Raw genomic sequence first — 17,401 nt, forward strand, 5'->3', positions numbered from 1 at the left:
TGGCTTCTATTTTCTGTTTTTGGTTGATCACAGACATGTTACAAGAAGTCATGTAGGTATTAATTCAAAGATTCTAGAAAACAATCTTGAAAAACATTGCCACTAATGTACTCTCTGCAGTTCATTATTTGGGATGTGGAGGGGGGGGCAGTTTGCCATTCCTTCGTCTAATTCCTTTACTCTCCATGAAATAAAGGAAGGTTGGTGTTAAGTTCCCATTCTCATTACCATTTGGCAGGTTAAGGACACAGAGGGGAAAGACTGATGTGTGTGATGAGATGTTTCCTCAGCCCTTCAGAGATATACTACTGTATACACTCTAATCCAATGATGTATAGAAAAGGAAATTGGAAATGTGATTATCCACCTAAAAGTGAGAGCCATCCATTAGTGCATTTTTAGCCGTTAATCAGCTTGCCATAAAAATGAACATGGCATGTCTGCCAAGGGCGGGGAAAAACAGCTGACAAGTTTGCTAGACTTTGTAGTGACTAAATTGTTATTATAGCTATCCTCCCTGAGGCTTCACAATCTATTTAATAACAAATCAATCTAATCTGGTTTTTGCATAGATTTTTCTGCCCTGCTGTTGTGTTACTCCCCAGTTAAATAGGGAGAAAACCACGCTAAAACTGAAGAGGAAGAATGCCTGAGGGCTACAGATTTTCATAGCTTAAAAATCTTATATTAAACAATTACACATTTTAACCACTGTCAGATAGTTTAGATACAACATTTGGTTTGCATTATTGGACTGCTTATAAGCCAAGGAGGAACGTCTTTAGGGTATACGTGTTTATTTCTTCTAGCCTTCTTTTTTTATTGGAAAAGAACAAATAACAGCCAATTATTCTAGGATCCTGTGATCTGTTGTTTCTGCTTTAGAACACGCCAATTAAAGGTTGATCTACCCCCAGCTTTAATTACATTATCAATAATGAGGCTATTTGAACCACAGAGAAAATTCAAGCAAAATTATCAATGATCATCTAAGAACTGGTGCTTAGGAAGTACAAAATACAGGTTTATATCTATTTCCCGAGCAGCATTAGCAAAATAATTTTCAGTAAAGACTTATTTGTAAATAGTAAGTGAAACAGTATTGTATCCCTTATGAACATAGATACAAAGGTAGAAACTACTATTGACCAGAGTAGTACATTAAAACAAAGTCTAGAAATTAAAATCTTGGGTGAGTTTTTTTTGCAACCACTGACAAAACAATGTATCTACATCAGTAATCATCAATGGCTGCTAAAATCTTTAGCTGAAAAAATGATGAGAAACTTTACAATAAATGGATCAGGCTGACAGCACCTGAGCTCACTGATCTAAGATAGATGTTCTACAAAACAAAAGATAGTCAGAAATTTTGGCCTTCTGAAATGATGCAACGGGAAGTGCATATCATCACCTAGGATGCATTCTTGCCTCCAGATTGCTCAACCATCTAGATATAAATAACAATTCATAGGAAATCAGAGACAGAGGAACAGGTTAAACGACACACTTTGCTGATGCGTTAGTTAGATCCAGTCTATCAGGAATTTTGCAAGGCAACTGAAATCATTTCAAACAGGGAAAAAATGATGTAAGAGGGAGGGTGAGACTGCATGAAAAGAAATTTTTAGAGGCATAGCAACCAAGTACAATGTGTAGACATTGTTTTGGTCTTGATTCAAGCAACTGTTTTTAAAAATTCAAACAGGAACTTTGAATACTGACTAGATATTGGTTGATACGAAGAATTGTACTGGTAATTTTTTTAGGTGTGATAATGTTATTGTGGTTATAATCTTTTAAAAGTCTCTATATTTAGAGATACATCTAAAGTAATAAGGTGCCTGAGACTTGGTTCAAAATAATCTAGTAGTGCACAGAAAATAGTGGGTAAAAGTATAGATGAAGTAAGTGTTGACCACATGTTCCCTTTTATTTGTTGAAGCTGGGTGATGAATCCATAGGGGATTCATTATACTGTTTTCTTTTATATATCAGTGAGTGTGTGTTTTAAATGCTGTATAACAAAAAGTTTAAATATTAAGTAATCCAGCTCTTAATTTTCTGACTGAAATTATAGTTAAAACTTTTTTTTTCATTTTTATAAAGTTAAGAAGGTCATATTTTTTAAAATCTGAGTGGTAGATGTTTTCTTCAGTAGTTCAAATGAAGAATATTTATTTAAGTTAAATTAGATGATGAATCTACACAGTATGCTCCATATACTTTGTAATGCCTTTTCCATCAATAATGTGGGCTCACTGTGGCAATGAATGGGAGAGGGAGCAAAGAGGGGAAAGCAGGATAAAGCAGACCAACCACTTGTGTCACGTTGCGAACCATTGTTCCTCTTTTCATTCATATTTCTTAAAAGAAGAATGCTGGGTATTAAAGCTAGGAATTTAGCAGTCTTGTCCAGCCACTTGTCCATTTGCCGGGGAGAGTGCCTGAGCAGTGTTTATGGCTCACCCATGATACATCAAGAATTCTGTTTGAAGAGACTTTACTTTCCATTATCATTGTTGTCATTCCTTCTCATTCATTCTAACAGGCCTTTTTCCGTTTCATTCCCCTATTCAGTAGTTTAGAAACCTTGCATAATTATGTGTGGGGGGATAATAGAGAAGAGAAGGAAACAGGGTGGGAAAGGGGATGTGGGACAAATTAGGGATCCATGAGAGCTTTCAGGGGAGATTTAAAGCATTCTAGAAGCACTTTGCTAGGTTCGTTAAGTCTTGCTACCTAGAAGCCTAGCATATGCTCCGCCAAATGTTGACTGTATCCTTATGCATCCATTCTTCTTCCTGGACAGTTATTGATGATGCAGGGTCTGTACTCTACCCCACATGTGAATTCATTCCTCCTTCAGCACTAAAACAGCTATTTATGGTGCTTGCCCATGAATCAAGAGCTGAAAGTGCTATTACAGGGAGAAGCATTATTTTTCTCAAAAAGCAAAGCAGAACTTTAAGAAATATGTCATGTTCTTCCTTTTCACACTCATAATGAAAAGTTTCCTCACAAATTACAGAAACTTTACTGTTTATAAAAATTTTTTAATAAAATCTTCTGGGTAATCAATGGACAGAAAGTGAATATCATTCTTTAGACACACACCAGATTTGATAATGTCTTTATATGAGTATCAAAGAATTGTATATGAATATATCATTTGCTTTTGAATGCCTAAATAATCAGAGTGGTCGGTACACATTTAATAAAACATTTAATTTTATGATATCTTAAAGTTGCTTTTAAGTGAATTTTTATATAGGCTTTTCAAAGCATTTTATATCCTAAATAATATTCAAAATGAAATTGTATGCATCATAAACAGAACTATTTATAATGAGGAATTTTAAGGGTTTGGGATGTCAGCCAGTGTACCTCTTACTACAGATCTCTACAGCTTAGTCCCATGTTAACTCTGTGCTCCATCTCCTGTAGAGCAAGTAGAAAAACAGGACCCTCGCACTGCTTCTTACCAGTGCCAGCTTTATTTAAAAATGTAAGATTTGAATTGTTTTACATATTTCTAAAAGGAGTATATTTGTGTGTGCTCTTTCTTGGTTTTTTTTATCTTAAATTTTAATAAATGTTTTCCTTTTCTGTTTCTTTGCCTTTGGAAGAATTTGAAAGAACAGAAATGAGGGAGACAGTAGCATTTTGTAGACCTCAACACAAATAATTCACAGTAGCCCATCTATTCTGAGGCTTGACCCTTTGCCTAAATAGCATCCTAAGTTACGGCAGAATACTTAGGAAAGAGAGTTTGGTTTTGTATTTAGTCATTTTACTATTTTCATCTCAGTTGCTTTCACTCTTTCAAATGTCATCTGAAATGTTAGAAAACCCTTCTATTCTGATTTCTACTTTTACTGGTTGGAATACCTGTTGTGGGATGGGCTTAAACAGAAGTCATGCTTCCTGTATAATTTATGGAGATACCAGAGAGAACTGTTTGTCTCATTTTTGTCTTGTACAACATTCTTTTTGATCTTCCCCTTCCCATGTGGTCCTCTGGATCTTTTATTCATAGATTCAAAGCAGTAACACAAAATGCTTTTGTCAAAGAATATTTAACATCTTCTAAAATGCGTGTTCACCTCTAATCCCTGTGAAAGTTACTTGAATTGTTTAAAGGGCTAATCTGATATTTCCTGTTCCTTTAATGTTTTTGCTGTGCATCAAGTACATAACTTTCTCTTTCAGAGACTGGCTGTAATATTATTTATTTTTATCTTACCTTTTCCTGGAACCCATTTTAGACAGATGTTATAAGGGTGCAAAAATATGGTAAAGTGGCATGAGGGAGGAGTGGAATGAAGAACTGAGTAAACAAGGGTGAGAACAAAATAGAGCCAGTCATGAGACCAAAAATGTTCACCACAGTGTTCAGTTATACATTTTACTCTAAACTTGCTAGCGGCCAGTGGAAAACCAAGATTGTACTTTTAAACCACCCTTTGCTGTTCCTCATTATTTTTTTAAAGACTGGAATTGTAAAAGCATATTCTGAGCGCGTGGCCAGTTTTTTCAGGTGAAGTGTCACTGAGCAAGGAGTATGTGGGTCCGACTGTAAGCTTTTGACCTTTCCCGTGTTCCATGAAGCCTCAGGCCTGCCTTCCTGCAGCCGCCTTGCTTGTTCCTTCTGTTGGTCACCCAGGTGATTGTGACAAGTGAGTGCAGGTGGACGGGCACATATCCATCACCATGCATGGAAGGGAACTCAGGGCTCATGTCCTGTTGCTGATGGCTCAGAAGCAGCTGCATTCTACGTGAAGGACATCATTTTTAATTCAAGTGCCTTTTCTTTAACCTCAGTGTCACCTTCAGACATGTAAATAATTATGAAAAGAGGGCCTTTGCCCTGTCTCATTTTTTATGCCTTGCTCAGTTCAAATTACAGGCATGTACCATTTTCAGGGGCAATTCAAAACCATAACACACAAAAATAATAATAAACTACAATTATGGGCATGTTGTCATGGTTTCACTTTTCCTGACTGCTGCTATCAAGTGGTCCTTTGGCAGGAAGAAGGAAATCAGTCTCTATCCAATAGAAAATTTTGTAGGGTCTGAGAGCACAATAAGGAGGACACAGAAAGGAGCCTCAGTCCCGAAAAATCATAAATTTGGACTAAGAGCTTTTGGATTTGTTTTTGTTTTTGTTGAGATTGGTTATGAATAGACAATAAGTGAATTTGGAAGAGGCTCCCAAAAATGTAGTAAAATACTAAGAAGGATTGCTTTCTAATTATTACTGCTAAAATACCCTTATTATCTAAAGGCTAGTGATTTGTCAAACTAGGGTCCTTAGAGCCCCTTAGGAAAAATAACGTGGTGGGTAGGGATAGCTGTCTGCCTCCCAGCTCCCCTCCTCTCCTTCAGCCAGGCAGAGCCGTTCACCTTCATCGTCTGTGGTACATATTGGCCTTCCCGTCTTTGACTTACTGAAATAGCCTAGTGGAAGGATAGCTATCCACAGCTGTCTCAGGAAGAATAATTGTAATGTATTTAATTTTGTCTAATTGCTCTAGTTCTGGCAGTAAGACAGAGAGTATGTCTCTGTTTAATGTAAAGGATTTATTTCTTAGTTAATTCTTTTTTTTAAAGATAGATTTTATTCATTTAAAAATTTTTTTAAATTTATTTTTGACTGCATTTATTTATTTTTGGGTCTTCACTGCTGCATACGGCTTTCTGTAGTTGCCGCAAGCAGGGGCTACTCTTCGTTGCGGTGCGCAGGCTTCTCCTTGCGGTGGCTTCAGAACGTTGCGGAGCACGGGCTCTAGAGCGCAGACTCAGTAGTTGGGGCGCACAGGCTCTAGAGCGCAGGCTCAGTAGTTGGGGCGCACGGGCTTAGTTGCTTCGCGACATGTGGGATCTTCCCAGACCAGGGCTCGAACCTGTGGCCCCTGCATTAGCAGGCAGATTCTCAACCACTGTGCCACCAGGGAAGCCCTTAGTTAATTCTTATCTAACTATAAGGGAGAGATGAGGTCCTTGTTTCCCAAACATAAGAAAAACAAAACTGTTAAAAAACCTGTCAGTATCCTATTGTTAGGTGGTATGAGTTCTTGGAACATCAGAAGATGGCTCATGGCATTAGAGAGCCCTTGATTCCATCTTAGGCTTCTAAACCCCACTTCTCACCATGCTAATTATGAGTATAAAATGAACTCAAGAACATTCTTGCCAAGGTCAAGGTGAGGAGAAATTTGACCTGCTTACATGGTGAATGCTTTAAAACCTGGGACTTTCACAGGCATTATCTTCAAAAAGTGCCTTTCTCAAGCATAAATTCAAGAGCACTCAAGAAAACTAAACCACAGAATGAGCTTTACCCAGCTAAGAACTCATAAAAAACTAACGGAATATTTTACAAATGCATTAACAGAAACTAGGTAAAGTTTTAACAGTACTAATTAAAAGGAAAGTCAAAGCAATACTAGATAGAAATCTTAAAAGACTTAAAAGTGTGGTATGATGTTATCGCTATATCATAATTCAAGATTTAATTATAATTAATGAAGATAGAGAAATTTAGGTATTGGATAGAATGGGTTACTCCGTTAAGGGAATTTATTTTAAATTTTATCTGGTAGCGCTCCAAATAGAGACCAAAAGTTGAGAATCATTAGTAGTTATTTTGCCAGATTCTAGCTGAGAAAATCCTAGGTGCATAATAGGAAATCTGGAGTGACCTGTGGACTATGGAGCCTAGCTTTCATACCTAAGAAGATTCTGAAGCGGTTCATTAAAAAGTAATCTGTAATGCCTAGAGGATAGCTGGGTAGTAAGTAATTTCAATATGAATTAATCGCCTAAAATAAAAACCCAAACAAACCAACTTTTTCTTTTTTAACTGAGAAATGGACCTTGGAATCAAGTGAAAGGTGGACTTATAAATATTAGAGCAATGGATTACAAAGGCAGTTATAACAAACCAATAATGAGCTGCCAGAAGTTTTTTCATAATGGATTTAGAATCCAGAACATCTGCTAATGGAATAACTTCAGTTAGTAATGAGTTGGTGGAGAAGGAGAAAAATGCATTTTGGAATTTATTCCAGCTACTGAGATTTCATCTGTAAGCATGTGGTAGTTCTTAAATTCAAGAGTTAACACGTGCAGAAGAAATACAGAACTTTTTTTAATTGAAGTATAGTTGGTATATAATATTATATAAGTTACAAGTGTATAATGTACTGATTCGCAATTTTTAAAGGTTATACTCCATTTACAGTCATTATTAAATACTGGCTATATTCCCTGTGTTGTACAATATATCCTCTTAGCTTATTTATTTCACACATAATAGTTTGTACCTCTTTACCCTCTGCCCCTATTTTGCCCCTCCCTTCATCCCTGTCCCCACTGGTAGCCACTGGTTTGTTGTCCATAGCTATGAGTCTGTTTCTGTTTTGTTATATTCACTAGTTTGTTGTATTTTTTAGATTCCTCATATAAATGCTATCATACAGTGTTTGCTTTCTCTGTCTGACTCATTTCACTTAGCATAGTACCCTCGAAGTCCATCCATGTTGCTGAAAATGGCAAAATTTCATTCTTTTTTATGGCTGAGTAGTATTCCATTGTATATATGTATATATACACCACACATCTTCTTTATCCAGTGTTGATGGACACTTAGGTTGCTTCCATATCTTGGCAATTGTAAAGAATACTGCTGTGAACATTGGGGGTGCATGTATCTTTTCGAATTAGTGTTTTTTGTTTTTTTGGATATATACCCAGGAGTAAATTTCTTTGTCATATGGTAGTTCTATTTTTAGTTTTTTTGAGAAACCTCCACACTGTTTTCCACAGTGACTGCACCAATTTACATTCCCACCAACAGTGTACAGGGTTCATTTTTCTCCACATCCTCACCAACATTTGTTGTTTGTGTTCTTTTTGATGATAGCCATTCTGACATGTGTGAGGTGACATCTTATTGTGGTTTTAATTTGCATTTTTCTGATGATTAATGATGTCAAGCATTTTTTCACATGCCTGTCGACCATCTGAATGTCCAGAAATATAGAACCTTTGTGTGGAACTCAACATTTATGGTCAGAGCTCAAAATAGTAAAACTAATAGGAAAGTCAAGAGTAAAAAGTCAGGCCAGCAATGTACACATACAGTTTTGAAAATATTTATAGTAAGATTAATGAACATATGATCAATGAGAGTTCATCTATTAATTACCTCTGTTCAGTAAAGGAAGATCACCGAAGAGTCATTTTAGAAAAATATTGTGAAAGAATATGTTGCAATAGTGAAATACATAGATTATGTAATGCTGCTAAATTGGGGTGATTTAAACAACCATTTGAAGAGATTGTCGTAATACAGAGGAGAGACATGACATGTCAGGTTTATCTGCACATGTGGACTATTATATTGATGGCCTCCCAAACTGGCTGATTTCTAGCACTGTATAATTTTTGATCTGTGGGAACTGAAGCAAATTCTTGAATATGACAATACATTTCACATTGCTACATACCTCTTCTCTCGGAGGCTTCATGTTCAAATTCCTACCTGGGTAGTCCTAATACCAATTTACCTCATTTTCATAGGTAAGTAGAAGGAGAGCTGGGTCTTGTTTTTGTTTTAAAAGACAAATGTTTCACACTTTGGTTTTTTATAGATATGTGAATGCTTCTTCAACCATAACACTACTGGACTCATCAGAGTACTCTCTTTTACAGGTTTCTCCCTTTAAGATCAGCCTTTCAAAAGTCTCTTGACACCTTGCCTTTGAGGGGCATGTGATCCAGTGGGGCAGTCACATGTGTACTGTAATGAGTAATTACAAGACAATTGTGAGCATGCAAAAGGCAAAGGCTTTGCCTCTTGTCACCATTATACTCCAGCCTCTAACAATGTCTGGCACTCAGTAGATGATCAATAAATATTTGTTGGATTGATCCCTATAATATTTACAATAGACATCGTTTCTATAAGATGTAGAAAGAGCCAAAATCTCCTTTGTAGAATGATTGAAACAATTTCTAAAATAACGTAGGATTAGCCTTAATAAAGAACAACCCAAAAAGTTAAGGTCAGCTATCATTTATTTAGCATCCTATTCAATGCTGGTCGGATGCAGATAGAGTTAAGAGTTAAGACACACTCTTTACCCTCAAGAGAGCCATAGTCTGGTAGTGGAAACAGGTAAACAAATCCTGCAATTACAATCATATGAAAAACAAAATTCGAGATAGATTAATGGGTACATTCTTGATGTAAAGGAAGAAGTGATAAACTTTCATCAAGCTAATTCTCCAAGGATGATTAGTGCTCACCAGAGAGGACACTGTGGAGGGTGTGTGGTCTAGACAGTGGTACACGCCTGTGCTCTATTCATAAATCACATAGTTTCTAGAATATTCATTCCAGTAATTCCTGTCCTTTAATGCCAAGTGAAATTGAATTTGTTTTTGGCTGTGCTTAGTTTTTTGAACTACTAATAAGGGTTCACGTATATATGGCTGTGTGTGTACACATATGTGTGTATAAAATTTCTTAACACGATGACTTTTTTTAAATAAAACAAAGTGAAATAACTCGGATTCTGTCCCAATTCAGTGTATCTTATCGGAGAATAATGACAGTAACTTGCACTTTACTAGTGATAGAAAGAGCCCCATCTAGACCAGGGAGAAGGTGAGGGAAATGACATGGTAAAGTTACTGTGTAGCTCCATCAAATTCTCTACTCCCCCGTCCCCTACTGTTTACCTACTGCTGTCCACTTAAGCTCACATCTGGCACACTAGGAAATCAGGAGGAAATTGAGTAGTGACTTCATTAAGTAGACCAGTTTCCAAAGATATTCCTGTTATTAAGTGATACAAAGTGAAGGTAAACTTAAGAGTGTTCCACTTCATGGGTGTATGACATATGTATTGTTACACTGTACCACATATACCATTCTGGAATTTGTGTAAATCTGAGTTTCCAGACTGTGTTCCTACACATTCTACCCCCAAAATAGCATTGGAAGCGTGAAGCAGCCTGGTATGTGAGGAAACTGCAAGTAATTAGAAGTGCCTAGAATGTAGGTTTGTGTGGGAAAGGGCAAACGGGAAGGAACCAGGTGGTGGAGGGCCTTCTGTGCCATACAAAGATGCTTGAATCTCTGCCATACTAACTAAGATGTTTGAAATTTATCCTGTAAGGATCTGTTGTGCGTTAGCATCAGGAGAATTTCAGATTTGACTGTTTTCAGGTTTGAAAAATCACTGTAGCAGCAGCCTGGAAGAGAGCCTGAAAGGATGAGAAATCAAAGCCAAGCAGACAAGTTAGGAGAGAGACTGAAAGAATGATCCAGCCAAAAGACAATGAGAGGATGAAGGCCCGAACTGTGTTCTTGGTGGTAGGGATGAATTCAGAAGGTGTATGTTTTGAGTGAGCGCCACGTGCCAGATGTTGTCGTAGGTTCTGGAGGCGTATCTGTGAACAAGGCAGACTTCCCTGCCCTCATGGAGCTTACATGCTAGTGAGGTGGGCAGGGTAGGGGAGACAATAAAATGACTCCATGTTCTTCAGTGTGAGTGACTAGGTGGTCATGATTAAATGGGAGTTCTTTTGGGGGAAAAAAGGGTTTCAATGTGTTGAGTACAAAATGTATAATATCCAGTGTGCACTTGGAAATACAGGTAAAGAGTTAAGGAGTGAGGTTTTAGCTCTTTTCAGAGGGCCTGTTTGCATTTGTTTTCAGTCATAAAACATCAGTCAGAACTTTCAGCTACAAACGGTAGAATCCTCTCTGCCTTGTATAAGCAGGAAAGGAACTTATCAGAAGCTGTTAGGTGACAACTTTCAGAACCTCCAGGAGGCCCAGAGAGCCAGATTCTGAGTCGGGGTGTCCAGGGCCAGTGCCCCAGCTACTGCTCCCCGCGGTGCCACCGCCTCCCCTCACATGCCTCCTTCTAGACCCTCGGTCACTGGCCGGCTCCCTGGCTGCAGAGGAGTGTGAGAGGCTAGTTTTCTCACACATAGCATGGGATGTCAAGACAAGGGGGGTTTGGGTTTCACAGACAGCCATAAATATTCAACAAAGGTAATTTTGCCTCCATTTATGTCTATGAATGAAAAAATATATAATTTCTTAAGTGTACAGAATTTTATGGTGATTTATTGCATTTTCTCATGCAATACTGTGTTGAAGACATGGTGTCTTTGTTAAAACGAAACTAAGATTTTTTTCACATTAAAATAAATTGCCTTGATTTATTAATTTGCAAATGAGCTTGCTCCTAACTGCTGTTCACTATCTAACCAAGCAGACCCAAACTTATAAATGGATTTCATTCTAGAAGCTTGTTGTTAATTACGTTATTGGAAATTTTGAATACATCTTCCCACTGAAACAGAGTTATTGTGGATGATCCCATTCTTGGATTTTAAAATGTTTCACATTCCAGTGAAAGATCCTAGAACATAAACTGCTTGGCATCTTCAGATGAGAAGTGAAAGGGAATGGGATGGAGTCATTCATGGCCACAGTGCCTGTAGACACATTGTAGACATTCAGTAAAAGTTGGGGAAGTGTCTCTAGGAATAGATGGCTGGAAGGAGAGAGGAAGGAAGGAATATGCCTGTGTCTAATGTGGAGCTGCCTCTCATTTCATTGTTCCAATAAAAGTGACTTAAAACATTCAGTGACTTAAAACAGCATTTCAAAACTGCACATATTTACTGCGTGATCCCTGAATCCCAGGGTGGTGAACAATTTGAGAATCATATAAAGTAAGTGGTTCAGAAAGAAATAGACTGTTCTGAATAACATATAATGACCAGCTATCTCACAGAATTGTGGAATCAGTGTGAAGGTAAACGGGCTGAATATATAGTCTTCAAAATGGAACTTTTGCTTATTTTTAATCCTCAATATTAACTTATTTTCCTAGTGATTTCTATTGTTTGTCTAGAATAGAGTAGGGAAAAATAATTTTAACAGAGACTTCCCCTTGCCTTCACCTAGGAATACCTTATTGTATTTTGATGACCAAAGGCCTTTTCAGCAGCAAAAATGCTGTTTGCCTGATTGTTATGCAGTGAGGCTACTGGAATTTCCTACCTGGAGTGGGAGAGAATAATTTGACCTGTTTGAACAAAGTAGTAAGTAATAATTTACATACACCTGATCTTGCAGAACAATGAAGAACATGGTATTACTTTTTCACAATTTGTGTTACAGCAACAATGTATATTAAGCATCTTCTATGTGCCAGGCAGTATGCTGGGCACTTGACCTAAAGAGATGTGCAAAACAGCCGCAACCCTTGCCCAATTTGAGCAGTTAAGATGAATTATATTCTATGATCTATAACTTCAAGAATAAAAATCTTGTAAACATATTTCATTAAAGTTTATATAAACTTCAATCAGAAGATAACAGACTTTATCACTCCCAAGAAACTTGAGGTATATTACACAATTCTGGATGGCAGTTTGATTTACCATGTATTTTAATATTGACAAAAAATATGAACATGTTAATAGGAACACAGTTGGGTAATAGCAACCTCAGTGATTAGAAAACTAATTTAGATAATAGAATTAAATAATAAAAACATATTCAAGAGGAATTGAAATTCAGTCTAGGAAACCACTTTTGAAGTCATAAGAATGTGATGACCTATCTTCAGGAACAAGACAGATGTGCCCTTATTGATACTTGACCAAATTTTCATCTTTTTTTCTTCCCCATCAGTCCCTTTTGAAATCAGGTAGGAGTACATCAGGTACAGGAACATGACCGGAGTGCTGAAGATTAGCATTAACTGACTCCATTCACTGAGAGCATGCCCCCCTGCTTGCAGCTAGTTCAAGGTCCTGGAATGTGAGCAGCTCCGCCTGTGGTGACAAAAAGGCAAATCGCAGTCAAACTTGAAGTTAAGGGAATTCTTACTGAATCTAGAGTTTTTAACCAGCAAGAGTTTGATTAGCCACTTAATGACTTGGGGGGAATATCAAGCAAGTAACAAGGACTTAAAATCTTACACCTACAGCACTGAAAGGATGTCCCTTTCTTTAAGTTACAGAGTTTCCTTAAGCCCAAAGTCACATACCTTTTCCATAAACTTAATAAACACTTCCAAAATACTTCAGTATGTGTTTGTTTCTGATTTCCAGAAAAAAAGTACAAATGTTTAAACAGGAAAAAACTCCTTTTAGTTGTACCCCACAGAAATAACTGCTAGCACTTTGGTTTTTATTTTTCTAGACTTCTTCCTAGGCATAGTGTGTGTGCGTGTGTGTGTGTGTGTGTGTGTGTGTGTGTGTTTAATGCAAAAATGGGATCACAAGCTATTCTACTATATAGCACAGTGGTGAGAAGCCCTGACTTTGAAATCAAACCATTCTGGGTTTGAATCCCAGCTCTTCCAGTTACTAGCGTAAGACTTTGGCCAGTGTTTTTATCTGTAAAGATAATAATGTACCTATTCGTTAGGTTGTTGTGAATAATATAAAGGAGATAATATATGTGAGGTACTTACTCTGACATTTAATAAATGCCTAGTAATCCAGCCTCTTGTACCTTTGTTCTACCACACCGTCCCCTAAGCACCATGCTCTCCCGTATTGAGTATTTTAAGCGGGGGAGGGGGACCAGGGAGGCACAGATATGTTTTTATGCAGAAATGTTTAAAATTGGTACTCTATAAACCCAGAAAAATATACAGTTAAAATTTTCTCCTAGCGTGTAAAACCTTATATTTTGATATTAAAGTTTTAGGATATTTAAATTTTATAAGGCAACATTCAGTTCAAAATGACCCCATTAACTTATGTGTCTATTATAACATCTAGGGCTTCTTTTAAAAATAAGTAAATTGAATGAACTTCTTAACAGCCTTTTTGGTTCTTTTTAATGTATATGTTGTACAGCATAATGTATATGTTGTTTTAATTTATATATAGTTTTCATATTAGTTATTCCACACAAAGCAGTGTAGTACTTCATATAAGTACTATGAAGGTCACAGTTAGTTGTGCTATTGTATTTGTCTTATCCAAGGAGAAACATACTTTTTATGTCATTTTGTAAGTCGTTTTATAACTTGTCTTAATTTCCAAGAAATACAGTTTTGTCCCAAATTGATGTGGAGGGTTTAATACTGTCTAAAAATTAACTTAGAACAGTCATTTTAAATTTTGTTTGAGGTTTTTATACTTTTATATAATTAAATGTCTATATGCAAAACAGATCCAAAGTTAAATTTTATGACAAAGGAAGTAAATGTTCCATTTTTTTTCCTTCTTTTTCTCTAGCTCAACTGAGAAGTCATTTCCTTGGAGATCAGCAGGTATGAGTTTTTAATCATATAAAATATCTTCCTTTAGTTTTGCACAGACAGAGCCTGCTCTCTTAAATTACTACGTCTTGGTGAAATCAGCCAAGCAAAGCCTTTAATAGTGACAATATTGAACTGCTTTGCTTTGAAGTAGTACTTTCTTAATATACTTAATTTTGTTTAACATACTTGAATAGATTTATATATGCCAGCTGTAAAGAAGTTAAAGCATTGGGCATCAAAACATTTTTAATATCAATTCAATATCTGAATTTTTTATCATAAAGAAATACAGGGATGCCCTCCCAAAGGTTTTTATATAATCTGGGATATCAGTTATATAAGTCAAGGTCTTTCCTTTTACAGTGTTTCTTATACTCAAGAGAAGAGTTGCCTGAAATGTTCATTTTCCTTATGTATCCAGATGTAGACCACCTGATAGCTTCTAAAATAGTCTGGAAGATTCTGACATAGTCTCTTTATCTCTTCTTTTTACCCTAAATTCACCTCATATCAAGGATGAATTACATTGGGGAGCATGTCTGCCACTTTCACAGTTGTTTGATATCTTCATACTCAGTCTTCACTCATTAAACGCTTCCTGAGTAGCCACATCGTGAGCCAAGTACTATACGTGTCATTGGTCAGACAGTGTTGGGCTCCACACACATATGCCCCTCACCTCCCTCACCTCTCGTAATGTAAAGGACAATGCCAGCAATGTGTGAATGCTAGAATAGGCCTTGATATCTAAATACTTCGGCCGTTTTTAAACAAGGTTTGAATTGAGTAAAACTTAAATCACCAAATGCCTGGTATCTGAGTTTACCTGAACCTGGCACCAGGATTCTGGTGTTATTTATAGTGGATACAAGGCAATTTGCCATTTTATAAAGAACCTATTCCCAAGAAATGTAGTATTCTACTCAAACCATAGATTAGGAAGAGACATGTGAAAGGCTACTTAACAAGAAGACTTACAAACAGCAGTTTAATACAAGGAAATACATGGCATGAAATAATATGTGGTTAACTACCAAGTAAGTATTATGTGGGAAACATTGTCATTAAATGGACAGCCCACTTTTGAGATAGCTTTGCAGAGAGGATGAGCCTGGAGCCTGGGGCTTGACCAGCAGCCCGGCTGTGGAGAGAGCACTGTCATTGGACGGCAGAAGAGACGACAGAAATGTCTCATGGGAACATTTAAAACTAGTCTGAGAGATGATAAGATGTGCAAAGGCTAGACAGCCACACTGGGCCAAATTATAGAGATCTGTAAATACCAGGGACTTTGAACTTCCTGCACGTCATGGGGAGCCACTGGAAATCGTTTGAGCAAAAAATCACCTGATTTAAACATTCCTCAGGAGAAATAGCAGTGCTATGAACTGTTAAAAAGAGAGTTGAAAAATTCAGTTTAAAGAAAAATACACAGTGCATTTGCTACTTGGCTATGGCAAACACGTACCGTTTAATGTAAAATTCTCCTGTAAGTTCATGTTTAATATTGCATCATTAATTTATTCCAAAAATATTTCTTGAGAGTCTAGTTGGCTAGCACATAGTTGTCAAGGTTTAAAACAAATATCCTTGCCCTCTTAAGTGTTTCAATTCTAGTGGAGGTATATAACTCTATACACTTAAAATTGGGGGCGACAGGGGTGGATTCTGTAAAGGAAAACTACAAGTGTAAACCATGTTTACCCATAGCTCTATTTTTGGACATTTAGGTTGTTTCTAACTTTTCATTGTAATAAATAACATTATGGTAAACATCCTTGTGTATAAAATTATATCTGCAGCTTTGATTTACCTTAGGCTAGATTTTTAGGAAGAAAACTATTCAAACTATATGAACATTTTTAAGGCTCTTTAAATGTATTACCAAGTTGCCTTCCTAAAAAGATTGCATCCATTCTCCCTCCCTTTAGGTATATGAGGCCAGTCCTCTCATACTCCCTCATGAGTGTCATCGTTTATATCTCTACGTACAAAATGTTTCAGTATCCCGCTGTTGCCCTTTTCTCTTGGAGCGCTAGTGTTTGATAGGTGAGAGTTCTTTGTAGCCCAAGGAGAATAGCTGTGTCAGTCAGGGCCCAACCACCCAAAGGAGTGGTCATTCCTGGAAGCTGCTGCCATGTCTAAGACTGTAGGGACAAGGGGCTGGGTGGCTTTGCCACCAAACTGGAGCAGTGGTGGGAGGTGGGACCCAGCGAGTTTTCCAGCATTAGCTGGAACCATGAAGGAGATACAGCTATGCCAGCAGTGCTGCCTGAAGTAGAGCTGGAGAAACATCCTGACTGAACTGAGCTAGAGGGGGCAGTTGTGGATTTTTTAACTGCCAAAAGCCAGGCAGGCATGGTGTGTAATTGCATGGATTTTCATATGGAGAGAATGCGCTTGTGAAGATGCACGATGGAGAATGAACATCTGGGCCCTTGGCATCCTTTCTCCCTCTCCTCCCCTCCAGTGCATTTACTCAGCTTCAGTCATTTGACCACCATCTTCGTGATTTACTAATGCATAAAATATAGGTAGATAAATAGATAAAATATTATAAATAAAATATATATATTTCATTTAATATATAAATATTATATATTCATATATTTTTTAATATATGCCAGATAGCTCCCCAAATACTTTAGTGTTAGGGGAATACAACTCTAGTAATTCATCTGTCCTCACCACAGCGACATTCATAATTCACACCTGATAACTATACTTCATCCCTTACTTTGGTCAGAGTATACTGCTGCCCAAACTCATATTCCAACCTGGGAGTTTTATTTACCCTTTTTCCTTTTGCAGGGAGGGGGAAGTATATTAACTTTCAAACACAGCAAACACAACTGATATTTATTCTACTCTCTATTATTTTAATTACATTAATGTTTCTTGTGTGTTTTCTTAAATTTGCCTACTTTTCAACCATACTTAAGGTATTTAAATTGTAACCATAGCAATAAGATCTAATGATAAGGGTAGAAAATTGAAATTTAATTGTATGAATAAAAGAAAAATCTGATTTGTTTCATATTCCTTTTTCTGAGCAGTTATAGATGCCCTTTAGAAGTTTG

The 17,401-nt window shown here is 37.0% G+C and overlaps 1 protein-coding gene across 1 annotated transcript in view; it reads left to right on the plus strand.

The window, feature by feature from the left end:
• PKP4 (plakophilin 4) overlaps nucleotides 1–17,401 on the plus strand; it is a 178,319-nt gene that overhangs the window by 77,833 nt on the left and 83,085 nt on the right. The window contains exon 4 of the mRNA XM_079710826.1: nucleotides 14,296–14,330. Within this exon, the coding sequence (XP_079566952.1) occupies nucleotides 14,296–14,330 (35 nt within the window). The remainder of the gene's footprint in view (nucleotides 1–14,295; nucleotides 14,331–17,401) is intronic.

The sequence above is a fragment of the Hyperoodon ampullatus genome (genome assembly GCF_949752795.1).
Source record: "Hyperoodon ampullatus genome assembly, chromosome: 8".
In the NCBI taxonomy this organism is placed as follows: Eukaryota; Metazoa; Chordata; class Mammalia; order Artiodactyla; family Ziphiidae; genus Hyperoodon; species Hyperoodon ampullatus.